The 20,069-nt window shown below is 41.5% G+C and overlaps 1 protein-coding gene across 1 annotated transcript; it reads right to left on the reverse strand.

Moving 5' to 3' along the window:
* Positions 1-1,008: 1,008 nt before the first annotated feature.
* Positions 1,009-17,210, reverse strand: lrrc8da (leucine rich repeat containing 8 VRAC subunit Da). Its single transcript, XM_050032543.1, has 2 exons — positions 16,889-17,210; positions 1,009-5,848 (listed from the first exon to the last, which is right to left on the reverse strand). Coding segments are annotated over exons 1-2 (2,562 nt in total). The 5' UTR covers positions 16,890-17,210; the 3' UTR covers positions 1,009-3,287.
* Between the last annotated feature and the right edge of the window lie 2,859 nt (positions 17,211-20,069).

Consider the following 20,069-nt stretch of genomic DNA (forward strand, 5'->3'; position numbering starts at 1 on the left):
CTCACTTCCCTCATTTGCATCTCTTCCTCCCAGCAAGGATGTGAGAAAGAGATGCTAGGAAAGGATACACCTGTTTCCTCACTCTACGCTCCTTCATGCACGTAAGGGATTAGAAAATCCTCCATGATGGCAGAGGGGGAACGATTTCCAGGTCACGGGAGAATAAAGAAAACACTGTCATCCCCCCTCCCCCCAAACAATGTGTGGGCACCAAAATGTATGTATTTATTAGCATTAGTTACCATAATGAAAAGCATCCTCCTGCCTGTGACCTAGAGATCAATCTCAGCGTGCCATCTTGAAAGATGTCTTAATTCCTAGAATGCAGATTGAGGAGAGGGGAGGCTTGCCGGAGGATATATGAGCAAGGATGCGCAGGTGTACCCTCAATCTATGTGTAAAAGAGGTGTGATGCAGACACTGTATTTTACATCGCATTAAAATAATTGCTCTGAACATGGATGTCTCATTTTGTTAAATGCCTGTTGCCTCGACACCTCACTTTTGGTGTCTCTTAATTGCAGTCTCTGCTCACAGATTATGTGGGGGGGAACTCAGATGTGGGGAGGTGACAAGTAAAGGAATAAAGGATGTACAAACTGCGAAATGCGGAAAGCCCCTTTGAAGACATGAGCAAAAAATCTTATTCTGTAGACAGGAAACAAAGAAACGTTTGGTTTTCCGGTGTAAAATATGGCATGACACCTTCTTTACACGCTGACTTATCAAATACAGCTATAACTAATAAGACGATTAAATGCTGCTTTGTAATACAGTGGGGCAAAAAAGTATTNTCTCATCTTTCTAAGTAGGAGAACTTGCAAAATCAGTGGCTGACTAAATACTTTTTTGCCCCACTATAGCTGCTGAGACAGAAGCCTCATTAATGTTATTTCAACCTGTGTGAGTCAAATGCAATGAATGAATCTGAATCACTCACTTGCCCTTTCTGACTGCGGTAGAGTGTTCAGTGGAGTGCACCTGCGGTAGTTGAATAATGATTAGACGTTCATCTAAAATCTTGTTTTATTGTGCCATAAAGTTGTGAACTTTGAGCGTAGGATCACAAAGGTGGTACAGCAGCTCAGGAGAACACGTACTGTACATACACAGTAGGCCTACACAGAAATACATTGAGAAGAACGAAGGCAGACGTGTTTGTCGTCATTACACGATTCTGACATGTTAAATAATCAGTCCTTCGTGTGACTGGTTTTATTACACATTTCAAATTTCAAAGCATGATTAAAAAAAGATAGTCGAGAGAGTTCCCTTTTATCAGCTCACGTTGGTCTCGGAACATGTTATCACAAAGGACATTCACCCATCTTTAAATCATTAAAGGAGCTGTATGAGACATTCAGAGCATACGATTCAGAGTCTGGGGTGGGATTGGCTGCACATGGTTCTCAACATGGAGGTGGCCGAGCTGGCAGCTAACAATGGCAACAGTGCTGACAAAGCAAATAAGGGGAAACTGGAGGGTGGGTCCGACACCTCTGTGATAAGGCCGTCAACTTTATCAGAAGTAACCTCCATATGAGCACAATGCAGAGCGTCAGTGATTAGCTAGCCAGTGGGATCCACTCACAGGGACTTACATGCATGTGCCGACTGACTGTTTACCACAACAATACATAGAGAAGCTTGGAGCGTGACGTCATTCTCTGCTCAAGACGCCATTGCTCCTTAATAGCTCCATATTGGTTTTCTGCTATATTAAAGGAATAGTTTGGATCTTTTAAAGTGAGGTTGTATGAGGTAATTATCCATAGTCAGTGGAATACCTACGGTAGATGGGAGTCGGCACATCCCCAGTTTGGAGAAGCAGGCAGGAGTACTGCAGCAGAAGCTAAACAACATATTGCTGTGGATGGGGGCCGCAACAACAATATATTTGAAACACCTAAAAAAAAGTCCCACCTAAAAAATGTAAATCATTTAAAGGTGCGCTATATTTAGAGTATTTTCACTGCTTTACCTTGCCACCTGATGGGAACCTGAAGCCATTATTTTACCCTCTTCAAAGCCAGACTCCACTGAGAAAAATAGTGATTTAAGATTACTGAATGCAGGAGCTGCTGGTCTACTGCTGCCTCGATCAGTTATTCAGTTTGTTATTGTGTGACTCTGATGTTTTAAAGGGTTAGTTCGGATTCATCAGTCACACAATAACACAAACAAGCTAACTTACTGATGCAGAAGTAGACCAGCAGCTCCCGTGTTCACAGAACCAAAATTGCTGTTTTTGTCAATGGAGTCTGGCGGCTTTCAAGAGAGCATAGATGGGTACTTAGGCCATTAACGGCTTTCCCTTCGTAACAGGCTGCCTGATGGTAAGGTAAAGCAGTGAAAATACTCTCAACATAGCGTACACTTAAGCTGTTATAGATATTTTAGGTGGCAAAATTACATTTTGTTGCTGCCCCATCCACAGCAGTACATTGCTTAGCCTCCATGTCAGTACTCCAGCCTACTTCTCCAACCTGGGGGGCGTGCCAACTGACATCTACTGTATGTAACACACTGACTATGGATAAGTAGCCCATACAACCCCACTTAAAAAAATCAGAACCACCCCTTTAATGTTTTAACTCTTGCATACAGCTCCTTTAAGTCATCAGTGTGCAAATGAATTACTATAGGCCTTAGTGTACAATCTCTACAACATCAAGTTAAAGGTTCATTTCTGGTGCTTAGTCTCCACCTGAGTTTTACAACTCTAAACTCATTCTGTTGGCTACAAGACATTAAGGAAAATAAAGGTTAATAAAAACTACTAGGAAAAAAAGGTTGCATTGTGTCCTCTTCCATAACATATAGAAATTGCTCTGTGGATCGTGTCTGTATGAAACACTGACATGAAAACATGAAATATTCATATTTGGCCTTTTGTTTGTGAAAGCCCTCACTGTAAAAAAATAGCAGCAGTTAAGGCAAAAAGATTGTTCCCCATGGTTACAATTATACCTGAGTACCTAAAACAATAAATCTACATACTGTGTCATCAGAGCAAACAGTTTTGGTCTATAGAATATTACATAGCTAAATTTTTAAAGTGTTATTACTCAAAGCTAAGAAAATGCTAAAAAGTTGCTGACTTAGATATTCAGCAACAAGAAAAGCAATCTGTACCACTTTTAATACATAAGCAACTAAGACAACTCATTAGAATAATCAAGAAAATGCATTCATTTTTACGGATATTACGATAATAAACAGTCTACTCGTACATCTGTTACGCAGGCTCGTCATGACCTCGTGAAGCATGAGTTGTGTTTTTTGTGCTATAAGCCACTCGTGAAGGACGTGGTCTCGCGGCTGATGTTCTCCTTAACGTCCACGGGCAGTGCATCAAAGAGATGGTCCTCCACAACCAGCCCGCTTTTGCGCAGCAGGCGGCAGTTTCCCAGCTGAGGGGGCAGTCTGTCCAGACAGTTTCCTTTCAGCTCCAGCTGAGTGAGTTGGACCAGTTGACCCACGGTCTCCGGCAGCACGGTGAGCGCATTGTTCCCCAGACACAGCACCTTAAGCTTGGTGCATCTGAACAGAGGCTTTGGCAGCACCTCCAGCTTGTTGGAGTTGATGGCTAAGTGCTGGAGATTGTGGAGGAGACCCACATCTGGAGGGAGCACTGTGATGGAGTTGTGGCCCACGTCCAGGTGCCGCAGTTTGGGTAGAGTGAACAAGGCCGGAGGCAGGGACTCCAGTTTGTTGTGAGAGAGGTGGAGAGCCTCCAGAGACTTGACCTGGCCGATGGAGGATGGGATGGTGATAATTTTGTTGTGCCACAGTTTCAGGCACGTCAGCCTCTTGAGGTGCTGGAAGCTGATGATCTCCTCTATGGTTCGGATGTTGTTAGATTTCAGGTCAAGTTCCTGTAAGTTGATCAAGCTGAAAATAGCGTGGGGGATCCTCTCCAGCTCGCAGGTGTGCAGCTCCAGCTCAATCAGACTTACCATTTTTTTCAGACTGTTCAGTACCATTAGTTTTGTACCGTCGTTGTGCACCACTAGCTTAATCAGATGTGGTGACAGCTCTGTGATGTTTGTGGGCATTTTTGTGAGGTTGCTCTTCAAGCATAGTGTCTTTAGATGCCTCAAATCTCGCATGGACTCAAGGCCGATCATTTTGTTATTTTCTGAGCTCAAGTTTCCAATGAGGTTAAGTTCCCTCAAACTTCTCAGCAGATACACCCATGCTGGGATCTCAGCGACATCAGTGAACTTGACATGAAGACAGCGCAGATGATCACGGAGGAAAGCGAACCCCGTCTGCTCTACTTTGGCCGGACAGTGGCAGAGATGCAGCTCCTGCAAGCTGGTCATTTGAGAGACCTTTGCTGAGAACCTCACCTCAGGAATCAGCTCCAGTTTCAGCACTTCCAAGTCTGTGAGGTCAAACACAGCATTCGGAAGACCAGAGAGCATGAAAAGGTGCAGCTCCTGCTGGTCCTGTGCGTTACGAGTCACAAGCTGCCTCAGCTTCTCAAAGGTCCATTCATGATTGAGGCTGATCTCTCTAAGCTTGTTCTCACTGACCTCGGACAAGAAGACACCAAAGCGTTTGGAGTAGAGTTGGTCATATTGGTCAACCATGTGTAAGAGGAATGCAAAGTCATTTTTGACATCAGGAATGTCACTAAAGCTACTCTCTTCACGGACCTTCTCGAATGAGTACTCTTTCAGAGGTCGTCGAAACACCCAGAAGAGAGAGTACAGGCAGGCCATCCCGTAGATCAAAATCAACGCCATGTAGCTAATAAGCAGCTTGTTTAGCATGAACGCCATGTTGTGCGTGCAGAAGAACTTCCTGTATCCCGTCAGCTGTTTAATATCAGGTTCACAATCATGCTTAAAATTTATTTTAGCCAAAAATGTTGACGTGTAGGATAATATCAAAATAAACTTGACAGTTTTGACAACAGTCTGCGCTACATAAAGCTTGTAGATGAAATCACTGTCCTCCACATGAGCTCGGAATTTTCTTACTTTCTCAAACAGGGCTTTGGCCTGCTCCCCATCTTTTTTGTCAAGGATTGTCATGCTGCTTGGGACCTCTGCGATGGGCTTATCTGCAGAGAATTTCACCCCGAGCATGGGCGTGGATGAGTTCGCGGTTGTGCCGTCATCCTTCCCCTCTAAAGACACCTGATTTGGTGCTGCGGAGGTGCCGGTCAGCCGCTGTTTGTTCTCCTCAGAGTCCTCACAAGCGGTTTCAGACAAAGCCTTTGTAGTCCAGGGAGACTCAAAACATCTACCTAGAATGGAAACAAAATGCTCTATCTTTGAGCTAGTTTTTGGGTATTTGAACCAGAAGTTGCTACTGACCATGAGAACAAGGGTGTGGATGAGGGTGAGGTAAGGAAAGTACTTGGAATACCAGGGCAAGGCAACATGGTAACATATTTGGTTGATGAAGATATACTGTTGATAGTCCAAGTTGGTCCTGACGCCGGTCGGTTGAGGTTGATTAACATACTTCTCTTGCACCACAGCAGTGTGTTGGTGTGTGACGTGGATCTCATGGACAGCATCGTCCGGTAAGTCCTTCGTGATTAGGGGGAGGGTGTTTGCCAGGGGGGCTCCAGTGGCTGCTGATGAGGCTGCTTTCTGTGCTGTCTGCTGCATGAAAGAGTTCGGCTTTGCTCCCGTGGCCTCCTCCGAGTCCTCCAGACACGGAAGGCAAGCCACCTGGTCCTTGGTGATCTGCATGGTCATGGCAAATATGGCCAGCATGAGCATGACCAGCCCAAGGTAGTCCATGAACACGTCCCACCATGGCTTCAGGATGCGGTACGTCGGCTGGATGTCATTCAAGGATGCAACCTCGGTGAGAGTGAACATCACTGCAACAAACAGAGGAGAGTCAGTTAACCCATTAGTGCCCACAAATGAGAATTGAATTTCCTTTGAGAGAGTGTTTTCTAGGCTTTCCCAAGCACATATCTGTTTCTTATCACACTGTAGGTCCATATATCTATATTATATCAATATCAGGATATGAGACTAGATATCTTCCTTGATCTTGGATATTGTAATATTGCAAATATTGGCTTTTACTGGGTTTAAAATCTGCACTGCAGTAAAGTGATGTAATTTTCTGAACTTTTAGACTGTTCAGACTAGCTGCTCATTATTTGCCTTTACCCTTAGTCATTATATCCATATTACATGATAAATATCATGATTATTTATCAAAAAGCACATAAGCATTTATAAGATTTATAAGTAGATTTTCTCTGTAATGCCCAGCCCTATTATACCATATATAGTCTTTGGCCACACTGTACTGCTGTTTTTTTATCTATAGTTTATTGCATTTTAGGAAAAAACAGTATTCTCATCCCATAATAATAATAATAATTATTATTATTGCTGTCCTACTTCCTCTGTTTATATCACCAAAGTCTGAACATAAACAGTATTTCATGACTGCTGTGCCCTTTAACCTTGAGTAATCTTTCAGGAAACAAAAAAGGGAAAATTTAAAAATAACTTCCGACATGAGTTTCTACAGCACAGACCTACACCAGGAAGTTTAAAGGGTAACGTCAGTATTTTTCATACTGGAGACTATATTCCTGTGTTTTAGTGTCTAAGTGACTAATGGGAAGAGCAGTTGTTGAAAGCAGTCCATTATTGAGCAAGCAGCGGCGAAACAGGCCGCAACGTAACCATTCAGGGCATTAATGCAGCATCAATTTACATCCACTGAGAGTTGTTTTTACCACGTGCAGGCTCAGATTGTTATTAGAAGTGTCTGACAACATTATGGAAATGATATGGACCTTTATGTTAAAGAGTAAAATCCTTTTTGTTTAACAGCCTCGAAATCACCATCTCAAAACCCACCAGACTCCATTTAAAAAAACAGCAATTTTAGCATGTATAGAGCCAGCCTGTTTTCACATCTAACTGGGTGAATTAAGGGTTTATTTCAACCAAACCAGAGTTGGTAGTCGTTACAACAGTGGAAAGATGAACCAAGACCATTTTTGTGAGTTGTATGTTGTTTCCGTCAACTTTGAATGAAGTGTGTTTCATGATGATTAAATTACTGTTTTTTTAAATTGAGTCTGGTGGGTTTCACATTGCCGATTTTAGGGCTGTTTCTGGTTAAACAAAAAGGATCTCACTGTTAAACAAGAAGGTCAATGTCTGTTTCTATAATGTTGTCAAGACACTTATAATAAGAATCTGAGCCTACCCCTTAACTATACATTGCAGCCTGTTTAAGGGCTGCCAGCTGCAGCACTCTTGCTTAATACTGGACCAGTTTCAAAAATTCTTGTCTCCATAGTCACTCAGACACAAAAACACAGGAAAATATGGTTCAGGTTGAACAATACCAGAGTTACCCCTTAAGGTTTTTGGGTCAAATCGATTGCAGGTGGCCAAAAGTCGAGAGCTTGAGAAGCACATTTGACCCCTGCAGCTGTACAAGGTGTGAATGTGTAACTGTGAAGGCACTGCTGGGTGTTATTGTTGTATCTTGACGTGCTACATTCAACTCTCACTTCCTCTCACTTTGCAGTGCAGTTTCATTCAGTTACGTTTTAATAATGTTTAAGCACAGAGCCCGGGTTGTGCTAAACCCAGACTTATTACAACAAGCTGTTACTGGAACAGTGCAGACTGCTTTGATGTGGGCATAAGTCCACCAACTGCTCTGACTCACTGAGACGTTTGGCACACATGTGTTTCATTTAATGAATCACTGTTTTCGTACTCAGTCAACGTCTGGCATTTGTTTGTATCATCTTTCACCTGCTTCCTGTATTTAATTCGAACAAACACAATGGAAGGACAAATATTTCTTGAGACAAGATCTTAAAACAAGATCAATGGGAGTCTGGAAATAAAGAAACGATTATCTGTCCATCTTGATAATTTGTTGTTTCTTTAAACCCTGGGACCGGCGCCGGAGAGCAATAGTCCTGTGACACATTTGAATATTTCATACTGTACTACGCACTGAGGCGGATGACATCCTAAATCCCATTAAACTGCACTCCAAAAGGGGATGTTTCTTGTGAGTAAGAAGGGAACAATCTGAGCGTTTCTAAGAGGAAACTATATATTTGACTGTATCTTGTGAGGTATGAATGGTATTTTCTTTTTTTTTATGTAGAAAATAATTTGCCTTTTTTGCCACTGTGAGTCAAAATGGAGAAACTTCAAACTCCATCTTTCTTATACTAGAATTTTTTAGAGGCTTCAATTGTTTTAAGATAAGATAATCCTTTTTTATTCGTCCCACAGCAAGGAAATTTGCATCGTTACAGCACTAAACAGGAAGTAACAGTAGAAATAAAATTCAAAGCAACACATTAAAGAAACATGATCGGTGTAATAGTTAAACTGTATAAAACAACAAGCAATACAACAAGCAACACGTATAAAAACATAAGGCAATATAATATTGCTGACAGGTTGTCTGGGTAGGAGCCGTAATATTTGAATAACTTGACTTTATATCTTCATATCAGTTACGTTAACAGTTCATCACTGCTATCCATCAGCCTCCAAACAGGCACATAATATGCTCGAGCACATGGCCCCTGCACAATTATCATGAATGTCTCAAGCATGAATGACCACGTCATGAAGGTCCTTTCATGGAATGTTTGTCCTGTAGATGAATTTAAGGAATTTCAGTCCCATTTTTTCCATCAAAGCAGCTCTGCAATTGGTTGACGGTACAAATGTTTAACATTTTTCTTTGGACTCAAGCCTAGGGTTGCAGTGGTATGAGATTTTCACTGTACTATAACATCTTTGAAAATATCACGGTATCATGGTAAATGGTGTTGCAGGATTGATATGATCAGTTACAATGACCCTTAAAGGAGTGAAGGTGAGTTTGAACAAACACTGAAACCATTTTTTAAATAGAAGTCTGTGTAAAACGTCTGACAGGCAATCGAAGGGGAATATAACTTACTGGACGATATGTCCTGAAAATTATTTCACAATATTTTCAAGCTGTATCTCGATACACAATATATATCTCGATATTATCTCCTCAAAAGCACTTAATTAATGCCTGGACTGGGAGACAAAATCGAACATAACAATATTTCTGACTAAATACAATTAAGTTGTAGGGGTGACTGTTGTTTTGTTGGGTTTTTTTTCAAAGAGATTGTGATCAATAATCATCTATAATGTGGATATATAAAGACTAAGTGGATTAAGGCGAGCGTTGAAACAAATAAAACGCCTGGTAAGTCGATAAATTTTAGGGCTGTCCCGAATACCATTTCTTAACATTCGGACCTTCGGCAGAATTTATAACGAATATTCGTTATTTTCGGACCTAATTGTATTGCGGAGTTTTGCACAGTGGCGACCGGATCTTTGCTCTCAAACCACAAAAAAATGTGATGGCACAACAGTCTCCTTCAGTACATTATTCTATGCTTTCTTTTGATTTTCACATTGGCTAGTCATCCTGTTTAATTTGTCTTCTGATTAAATCGGAACCGTTGAAACAAGTTGTAGGAAGCCTCTGCAAGTAATTGGTTGCTGGCAGACACTCTGTGCTGCAATAAAATGGTTAATCAGCAGTGCCGTGCACTGTAGAGCCGATGCGCTGCTGGTTCTGCCGGCCTGAATAGAATATAATGTCTATAGCCTTACTGTTGTGTGTACAGCCTTTATAGACTGAGCTGAGTAGTGATGCGCGGGTCGACCCGTAACCCGCGGGACCCGCAAATGGACCTGCGGGTCGGGCAGCAGTGATCGTCTGTTAAATCGGTCTGTAAATGATATTTTGACATTATTGGCTATTACTGTCATGGCATCCGAAGGTACTGATGCGTTGAGCAGGTGACAGTCCGCGGTCGTTTTCAAAACACACTTGTGTCACGCACTCCAAAAGAAACTTGTTGAAACTTTAAACAATAATTTATTGTACAAAACGGGGGAAACAAACGTTGACAAAAACGGTTCCATAATTCATATTAAATTCAAAAGATAACGAAAAAACAGCTACAAGTTAGAGGGAATAGTGATAAAGTGGTAAAACTTGGCATTGATCCACAGCCTCAGATGGATGCGCTCAAGCGTGCCGTGCGCACAAGCTCCGTTGGTAGGCGATACTATATTTTCACATTTTTAACAATGCAATTTAAAAGTTTTGATTTTTATTGATAACCTACATTTACCAACAACAAAAAGACCACATTTAGCACCAAAATATATGTTAAAAAAAAAAAAAAAGTAAATAAAAAAAACCTACCCATAGAAACGAATATTCGAATATCCGAATATTTGGATACAGCCCTAATAAATTTACATGGCTTTACTGTAATGCAGCATTTAAAACAAGGGAGAAAAATATTTATGCCATATCATGATACGATATCCAAAATCTAAGACGATATATAGTCTCATATCTTGATATTGATACAATATCCTCATATTGCCCAGCCCTAATATCACCACAACCCTGCTCAAGACTAACCGAATAATCAGTGGGCCAATATCATCAGCAGATATAAGTTTATTACAGTTATCTTGCATCATTTGTAATTCCGAATATACGTCTCAGATATTTTAGAAACTCTGTCTCCATCACATAGTTAATCCATAAGAGAGCTCTGAGAAAGTCATTGTTCAACTGCAGTCTGTTAAATGTCACGCTAAGGGATGAAACGGTTCAACATTCCGAATGAATACTATTACTGTTTCTAGAGATGCACAATAATATCAGCACGTCAACAGTATCGGCCAATATCAGCTTTAAAATGAACATCCATGTCTCCATCTGCTGATGGGCCGTCACGATAAGAGTATGGATGCATAAAATGTTGTTAATCCCACTACAGAAGACACCATGTTTGATAACTGCACTCACTGTATACACAGTCCCGCATCAACCAAAGTTAGCAACAGTCTCCCTGACGCAGGCTCAGTGTGCAATGTGCGTCTGTTTTCTTTAATAAAAACATGTCAGAGGGCAGTGACAGCGCTCTGGGGATTTCTCAGCTTTATTGTTTACAAAGTGGGCGTGCAGCAGGCCAACCCAGTGATGATACCAGCCCCTTGTCCCCATTTACAGACACTCGAGTCAACATTTTAACAAGCTCCCTTTATGCACCGACATGAAAGAAAACTTGCTGAAATGATTTAATCTATGTAAAAAATCTGATTTTATTCTAAAATATCAGCATGACCCTAAAAAACACAGTCGTCACATTCAGACCATGATGTCACTTCAGGGTGCCACTGCAGGGTTACACAAAGTTAACTTCTTGTTCTGAGGAACTTCAAAGTCCAGTCCTCTCTCCATGTGACGTGAGAGCAATCTGACATGGTCATACCATCACAGTAGCACGCTTGATGGTCATAACTGGGGTTTCCTCATGGTGTGATAATGATCAATGATGGCCTTTTTCACTGAGGACAATTTTGACGTGTGGGTGTAAATCAATGTGGCTCAAAGTGCGGCCAGTGGCGGCCCTCAAAAACATTTAGTGTCACCTCAAAAAGGCATGCTTTATAATTTAATTTTAATACTTTCCATTTTGTTAGCTTACATTTAATAGACTGCTGCGTCAAACTGTGTCCTCCAAACAAGCGTCTGCCCGATTAGGAATAACAGCTTGTAGGAAGTTATATGTTTGCATGGCAACGACAGTGTCACAGGAATTTCATCTTGTCAGCTTGTGCTGTTTGCTTAAGTTAGCAATATCAGTGGACGACTCGGAAGTGTCATGTGGAAGTGAGATGGTAAAGCCACTGCTGAAATAACCACTGTATGGCAGAGGAGAAAGGGAGGTTTCAGGAAAAATGGATTAACTCGTCGACCCTCGGGGGACAGATGAAGTGATCTGCAAACTGATAAACTTGGCAAGCGAGGAATTTCATATTAATTGCTATTATGAGGCAGATTACAACTACTACTATGACTTCCTGTGCGGCCTGTGCTGGCTCCTTAAAGTGGCACTCAGTCATCAAACTTTGGTGTAAATAATTAATGACCGTTGAGTCATATCTGACATGCTTAATGATCTATCTGGAAAATGCAGCAGTGCACGTAATGTTCTTGTATCACAGCAGTGACAAAGGTGATAGGGGGTCCTCAGTGGTTTAAAATCATTAACCCCCCCCCCCACCCCACCCCCCAGTGTCTTCACACACATACCCCCTTTTTCTACCATAATTAGCATGTGAATGTTTTTTTAAAAGTGAAAACCTGCTACAAATAGTTGATAGATTCTTTTACCCATTGCAAATGGACAAGAGCTGTGTACTCGGCTCTGCAGCAGTTTGTCACGGACGGGTCAAAAAACAGGTTAGTAAACAGTAGAAAGCAGCACGGAGGCCAGTGAAAATGTTACAGTGGTAACTTTTTAAAATATCTTTTACTCATTTAGTTTCTCTCTCAAACTCAGACTGAATTTTGAACGATGTTTGCGTGCTGCTTTGGCAGAGACAGACGGTACCTTGTGGCGGCCTGACACTGTGTTGCATTGGTAACGGGGCAAGGATTGGTGCCTCCACCCGGGTGTCATATTTCCATCACTGCCAATCAACGTCGATTGGAGCTGGAGCCAATAATGCCAGTGGCCCTTTCTACACAGATATTGCGCTACAGGGCTGCCACATGAAGTCTCTTCTTTATGCCAGCTTTGCATTTTTACACAGAATCAAACAACGGCTGCATTACGCCGCTCCAGTGTGTGATTTTAGATAACATTCCAGCATGGTAGAGGCAAAAGAGACATGACGGGCTTGACTTTCAACACAACAGCGTCAGCCTCTAGTGCGATGGATAAAATATGCGTCGGCAGCACTTTATAAATAACGACAGTGGCATGTCAATAACAATCATTTCCCGTCCTTATATGGTGGCCGATCTTGTCCTCTGCTCAGAGGTTAAGGAGCTCCCGGGCCTCATCGCTTTCCTAATCAAACATTTGGCTTTTAATGTCAAAGGAAAGGTAACAATCAGCATTCAAGCCCAGGTTAAATGACTCTGCAGTAGACACCCGAATTTATTGGCTTAAGCTCCATTCGGCATTGATGGACACACGACACCTGCGTGAACACGCTAATTTTAGCTCCTTGACTGGTGAGATGCTACACCGCGCCACCACAAAATACCGTCTGTCTCCACCCAAGCAGCGCTCAAACATCATACCAAATTAGTCAGCACCGAGTTGAAAACCAGACTAGGCGTCTCATTGAAACAGGCCTTTATTTGTGAAAATGTGTCGCCACACCGGGCTTGTAAAAGAGACTGGGCGTTTTATTCTGACTACATTGAATAGCCATGGTCTGGTTGCCAAGCAGTTCATTTTTTTTTTAGAAGTTCTTGAATGTATAATTTTTGTACACAATCTTCTATATGCCAGTGCCATGATGTGTCATAGCTGGTCTTTGTAATCATGTGTAGTTGCCGTTTTTTGTGTTTCCATAGTTCATTTCTAGTATTAACATACTTTTTCACTTTACGTTGTAGTAATGTTAGGGTGCATTCACACCAGGATAGTCGGGGGGACTCAGTTAAAAAATTTCACACCTTCATTTGGTTCGGTTCACTTTCACACTGCACTTTTTAAAGCGGATCAAACCACCTGGACAACGTCATGCAGTTACAACAGCTGCTCGTTTGGGGGCGGTATTGCCCGAAACAACCACTGACCAGGAAGAAAAAAAACCCGGTTCATCAATTCGCCAGGACCAAAAAACAGAAATCCATCCCCCTCAGTCACGGACCTTAATATATTGCAGTCGCAGGTGTTTTTTTTTACCGTGATGAGATACTGATCTACTGATTAAATCTGTGTGCCGCAATCCTCTCACTAGACAATTTAAAAAATGCTTCTCCCAGTTTGCGCTGTTGGCTTTGATTTTGTACCACCCAAAATGCACTGCGTGCTACTTCACTTTCTCTCTTTGGTTCACTGGATAGTCCGTTTGCATTTCCCACTGTAAGCGAACCGCACCAGGGTTCAATTGCAAGTGAACTGAGACACCCAGTTTTCAAGTGGACCAGGGTTCGCTCGTTTGGTCCGCACTAGAGTTTGAATGAGTGTTCACACCACTCCAAACGAACCAAAATATCCATGGAAGTGGACCAGGGTTCGTTTAAAGCGGCCCAAATAGCACCAGTGTGAATGCATCCTAATTTTGCTGCTTGTTTTAGAGCTTTACAGTTTTTTTCTGTATTTTTGTTTTCTGTTGTCTGTAACTTTTGTTAACTTAGGACACTCATGCAAAAGAGATTTTTAATCTCAAGAGGTTGAATAAAGGTTACATAATTAACTAATAATTAATACAGAGGAGATTTGATGATCACTAAAATTAGGTGGAGAAAAAATTGATATATTAAAGCAGCTGTGCGGAACTTTTTACCATTTATAAAACTGTCCCTAGTTCGTATCACCCCCCCTTGAAGATCCGCATATTTATTTGAACCCAACAGCGACAAAACAGCCTTTCTCTATATGGCTATTTAGCGTAGCCTCGTTTGGGTCGGACACACAGCGGAAGTCAGCAAACCAGAATACGGCACCCGAGGCGGAAGTGATTCTGCTCGCCTGCAGCGATTAAACCACAGAAGAAGGAGCCGTGTTTACAGTTTTCTTCGAGTAAGCAGTACGCAGTACGCAGTGGGCATTGCTGAACACATAACACCTAACAGTTTTATCAGAGATGTATCTATGAGGACTTGATTGTACTTTTGATGTCATGGCGGATAACGAAGGAGCATCATCTAAAATTATCTGTGACTGTGACCATGAACACAAATATACAGCAGGCAGTTGTCCTCAGTTTATAAGAAATTCAGAGCTACACCAGAACATTTATGAACAGGTCTTACTTTACTACTAATTTGTGTGTAACGTTAGCATGTTAGCATGTTTCCACTAACTACTTGGACTGACCTAACGTTAGTAGCGTTAGCTTTGCAAGCGAAGGCTGCAGGTAACAGCTTTGCTGTGTTAGGATTATGTTATGTCTTCACCGTGTATCTTCACATAAAAGAATACTCCGACCATTTGGGAGTTATGCCCTTTCTCTATCATTGTCATATTGAGACAACATGATCAATATCTTTTTTGTGTCTGTACGTCCAGTGGCTGGGTCTCAGTGGTTAGCATTGCGCTTATAGGGGGTCAGTACGTCCTGCGCTGTGATCCGCGGAGGGTTACACCGGTGAGCAGGCACAGACGTAGCTTATAAACAAAATTCAGCTGTTTATTTAGCCTAGCGATATCTCCGGACTATAGCAGCTGCAATGGATGACTTTGAACGCGACTTTGAAGTCGAGAAGAGAGGCTGAATCCTCCGCTCCCATTTTGCTGCACAGAATGGGATTCGGTGCTACCATCGTTGGGGAGATATATCATCAGGAGGAAAACCGCCGCAGAGAGTGCATCACAAGGAGTGAAAACTTTGCAGCAATCACTAATCCTGGCGTGATTGAAACTTTTTTTCATGTTCCTAAGATGAACTGGAAAAAACGCCCCAGGCCTGCAGGAGCTGATGGACAGCTTTCAGTCGGGTGAGTAATATCGTCCGTGTCGTCTCTTTGTTTGCTTTTACCGAGTGACCTAGCGTACCTGTCCCAGAGCCAGCTGCAGCTGTTGCTCACCGGTGTATCCCTCCGCGCAAGATGTACTGACCCCCTACAAGTGCCATGCTAACCGCTGTCTCAATATGAAAATGATAGAGAAAGGGCATAACTCCCAAATCGTCGGAGTATTCTTTTCACATAATAATGCGGACTCAGCAGATGACTTGTTAACTGTTTATTCCTCCTTACACCGAACGTACACGGCTGCTTCTCATTGTTTCCAGTAGCACAACGGTTACTACATTACCCAGAATAACTTGAGGCTCACACTACTACGGTAGCCCTAGTAGCTCAAAATACACAACAGATTAGATCAGAACAGAACAGAAACACGACAGGAGAATTGACTGAGTAATTTTGCTGTTTCCACTAATTACTTGGACTGACCTGACGTTAGTTAATCCTCTCGCTCTCCAAAACAAATGCATGCGGTAATTGCCGGCTGCAGTCGGAATTTTACGACACCAGGCTGTGGGTGTCATACCGCTTCGACCAAAGGGGCGCTATAATCAACGAAAACGAAAAGTTCCGCACAGCTGCTTTAATATTGGTTATCGGGCAATATCGTGCATCCCCAGTTTAAAAAACCTGCATACACATGATAATTTTAGTAGTAAAGGGGTACTAGAAGAGGAAACACATCTAAGCAGGATATGAGAGAAATAAAAATCTTAGTGCGTGAGGGCCCCCAGGAAAGGGCGAGGCCCCGTGCTACATGGGGGCCTGGCAGCCAGGGCAGGGTGGTGAACAGTCCCCTTCCTCTGCAGCCCTGCACAGACAGATTACATCAAACTGACCTCAGCATGTGATAGAAGCCACTGTGGTGCATGTTGAGAGTAATTTAATAAATTATAAGTTTAAAGATGGCTCCCAGACAAATTAGTATAACTTCTGAGGTCAGCCAGGGGCTCCAGACTGAGAGGAAACAGGTCGCAGACTGCACATGTGGAAAAACAGGCTGAGTGTAATTTCTTAAATAAGACTACTACACCATAGTAGGAAATAAGACATGCGTATAGAGGCTGCATGATGAAAGCTTTTGACTTTTCTCCCTCACGTGAGGAGTTCTTGCGCAGTAAGTTATCTGTTGGTGTTTCTGTGTCAGGTGACTTTTCTTCAACATGTGAAATTGAGCATGTGTTAAACATTCACACCAGGCAGGTAACCAGTTTCTTATCTGGAAACCATTATCAACTCGACCACGCGGGAAGAAACAATACCAATCGTGTTATTTATTATAATTAAAATAGTTTAAAGTGTGAATTTAAAACACAGTGAAGCTGAATATACTTACTGCCCGTGCGGCGTTATCTCAATCCAATTATTCCTTCCTCAGCCTGCATGCCACTTTTCGCTCCGGTCTTCAGGTGCGCCTCTAACCTAATTTCTCAGCCCCGTTAAAAACTGCGGGAATGACGCCGGGGAGTGACACAAAGCTCTGGGGAACATTTGTTGGTGACAGCCGCGGGTTTGTGTCGCCTACATCCCTCATACCTGAGCGCCGGGGAGCGGAGCCGGCAGCCGGGGCCGTGTGTTAGGCAATATGCGCAGACAGACCTCCACCAGTGTAATGTATTTCTAAGAAAAGGCAGATCCAATATGGAGCCGTGCAGACCGCTGTTGTGGGTGTAATGCGCGCTTCTCATTGGAGGATGACATTACGGCAACTTCCCGAAGACACCGCCTGCTAGTTTATCAGATGCGGCGTTCATGGCGTGTGGGAGAAAGTGGGACAGGTAGAGAACACTTTCAAAAGCTGGGCTGTCAAGTGTCTGCCTGGAGAGGAGCACAATTTAATCGATTTAACGTTGAAACATTGTTGTACATAAGGCTGTCTGAGTCAATGGCTTCGTTTAAGTCTCTCTCTCTCTCTCTCCAAAAACATATTTCAACCCTATTTCCCATTTATTATGATGATATGTTATTTGCAATATTCTCCTTGTGTTTTATTGGGTGGAGATATATTGTTCATCACTTTGTAACTGTGTTTTGAAAGGTGCTATATAAATAAAGTTATGTTTATTATGATGATTGTTAAACTTGAACGTTGTTTATTAACATTTGCAAATATCCTTTGAATACCATCAGACTCTAGACATCCGTGAGGTCAGGTGAAGACACAAATGAGGCAATATCTAATTAAATATGAGCTTATTTGCGGACAACAAAACTCTGAACATTGGATAAAGCCATGTTCAAAATTCCTGTTTCAGTTTGTTGACACATTAGAGTCAAAGGTTTTTACAGAGGGAATTTTGGATTGCTAAACAGGCCTACTGGGCACAGGCCCAGGGGCCAAAAGTGTCAGGGCCCTCCCTGGCCTTTACCTGCAATATGTCTCTTGAAGTAACAGGTACAGATGAGGAAAAGACTCAAAATGACCACACAAAATGCAAAGGCACTGCAGAGGGACATAAATAACTACAACAAGGGTCAAAACAACCACAAAGAGACACAAAATGACCCCAAAGAGATATGATGTGGAAGCAAAATAGCCCAAAACCTGAAAATTGACTAGTGCAGGAAAAACCCGTTTTCACCTGAGGTGTTTCACCTGAAATAACTGTGATGACCCAACATGCTTTCCACAAAGGGAAGTGCCATGCCAGGAAAAAGTTTCTTGTCATAAACAAGATGTTTTTCACATTCTTACAAGATGTTTTCATGTTACAACAAGAAATCTTTGTTATAACAATATACTGTTTATCTTGTCATAGTGTGAAATGTTTCATGTAAGATAAGTATATAAGTAAGTAAGTTTCTTTTTTTTAAACAAGGAAAGTTTCTTTTTTTTAAACAAGGAAAGTTTCTTGTTACAATGTGAAAATATCTTGTTAAAACATGAAAGCAAACTTTTCACATTGTTAGAAAGAAACTTTACTCATTACAACAGCATTCTGCACTCCATAAAATTATTTGATTACTGACTGGATAACACTTAAAATAAATAGGTTTTTCAGCATTAAACAATTATGTTCTTTACATTAAAGTGTTTTAGTCAGTTTACAACTTGTTCTAAGAAGTTGGTCAAATCAAAAACGTATTTAACATTTTTGAGTCGGATCAAATTAAAATAAATGAATAAGAATATTATAAATAAAATAAGTTGACTTGAGTTCGAAGCAAATTTTGTGTCTAATACTAAAATGATTGAGTTTGTCAAATTATAAAAGACTCATAGGATTGACTTAATAATGCCAGGGGTTGGAACTACTTAAAAAGATGTGTGTAAATTGTTACCTTCATTTTTTTTACCTTAAACCAGTGGGGGGGTTTTTCGGCATGTATTTATCTTGCATGACACGTTTTGCATTATAAAAAATAGATAGGATAAAGGATAGGATAGATAAGATAAAAAGTATATTGTTATGAGGAGAAAAACTTCTCTCAGCTTCTCAAAAAATTCTTGTTATGACATTGAATTAAATTTAATTAAATTTGATTTAATTTTTATGTTATTATAATTTGTTTTATTTTATTTTAATTCATTGTATTTTATTTCATTTTACTTTATTTAATATTATTTATTTTTTGGCATTGCAGCAATACGTATTCCATATTCCACAAAGATTTGCATAGGGAAAAAGTTATGTGACCAAAGTGGTGCTCTTATTAACGGGGTCAGGGGTTAGGATCAACCTAAATTTACCCCTTGCAAATCTTTGAGGACAATAATGCCCTGCCTATAATAAATTCCGAAGTGGAACAAAGAAGATATAGCCCTGTACAGACCAACCTGAAGTGGATACTGTTAAAAGTTACCCTCATAAAGCCTACCATGTTGTCTATCGTTTTCCCAGCGTGACTTGAACGCAGCACCAGCTTCCCCCTCTTTGTTTCAGAGTACCAGACACCACAAACTGCCTCATGGTGTTGAACTGACTTTAGCTGACTAATTAAGACTTCTCACATGTGCCTTGTGTCACACGCCATATGTCTGACATGCTGCCTTGTGTTTGTACAGTGAAACTAAACAGTTATTAACATTTGCACAAATAAAATAACATTGTTTATTCTATCTATCTATCTATCTATCTATCTATCTATCTATCTAGTTATTGGTATTGACAAACTCAACAGTCAGTAGGACCCTGAGTGCTGAAGTCATGCATCATTTCCAGCTCTTTCTGGATTTGGTTGATGATGCACTGGGTGGAGGAAGTGTCTCCTCAGTTGCAACCCATACAGGTTTCAACCGGTCCTGGGCTGCTGGCTGCTGGCACTCTGTGTTCACTCACGCTACCCTTGTACTTTGAGAGGAAGAAAAAAAAAGAAGAAAGAAAGAAAAGCAGCCACTGGGGAGTGTAGAGCGATAGTCTGATGTGGAGGTGGTGCGTGAGCATACATAAACACGCGCATAGTGATTACAGTCATCGTTTTTTGTTGGTGTTCTTTACTGGCTCTGCAGAAAAGCTGGGTTTTATTTGCAACAGGGCCTAATGTTTGCTCAGAGTTAAACGAGGCAGTCTTGTGAT

The sequence above is a fragment of the Epinephelus moara genome, chromosome 21 (genome assembly GCF_006386435.1).
Source record: "Epinephelus moara isolate mb chromosome 21, YSFRI_EMoa_1.0, whole genome shotgun sequence".
NCBI classification, from domain to species: domain Eukaryota; kingdom Metazoa; phylum Chordata; class Actinopteri; order Perciformes; family Serranidae; genus Epinephelus; species Epinephelus moara.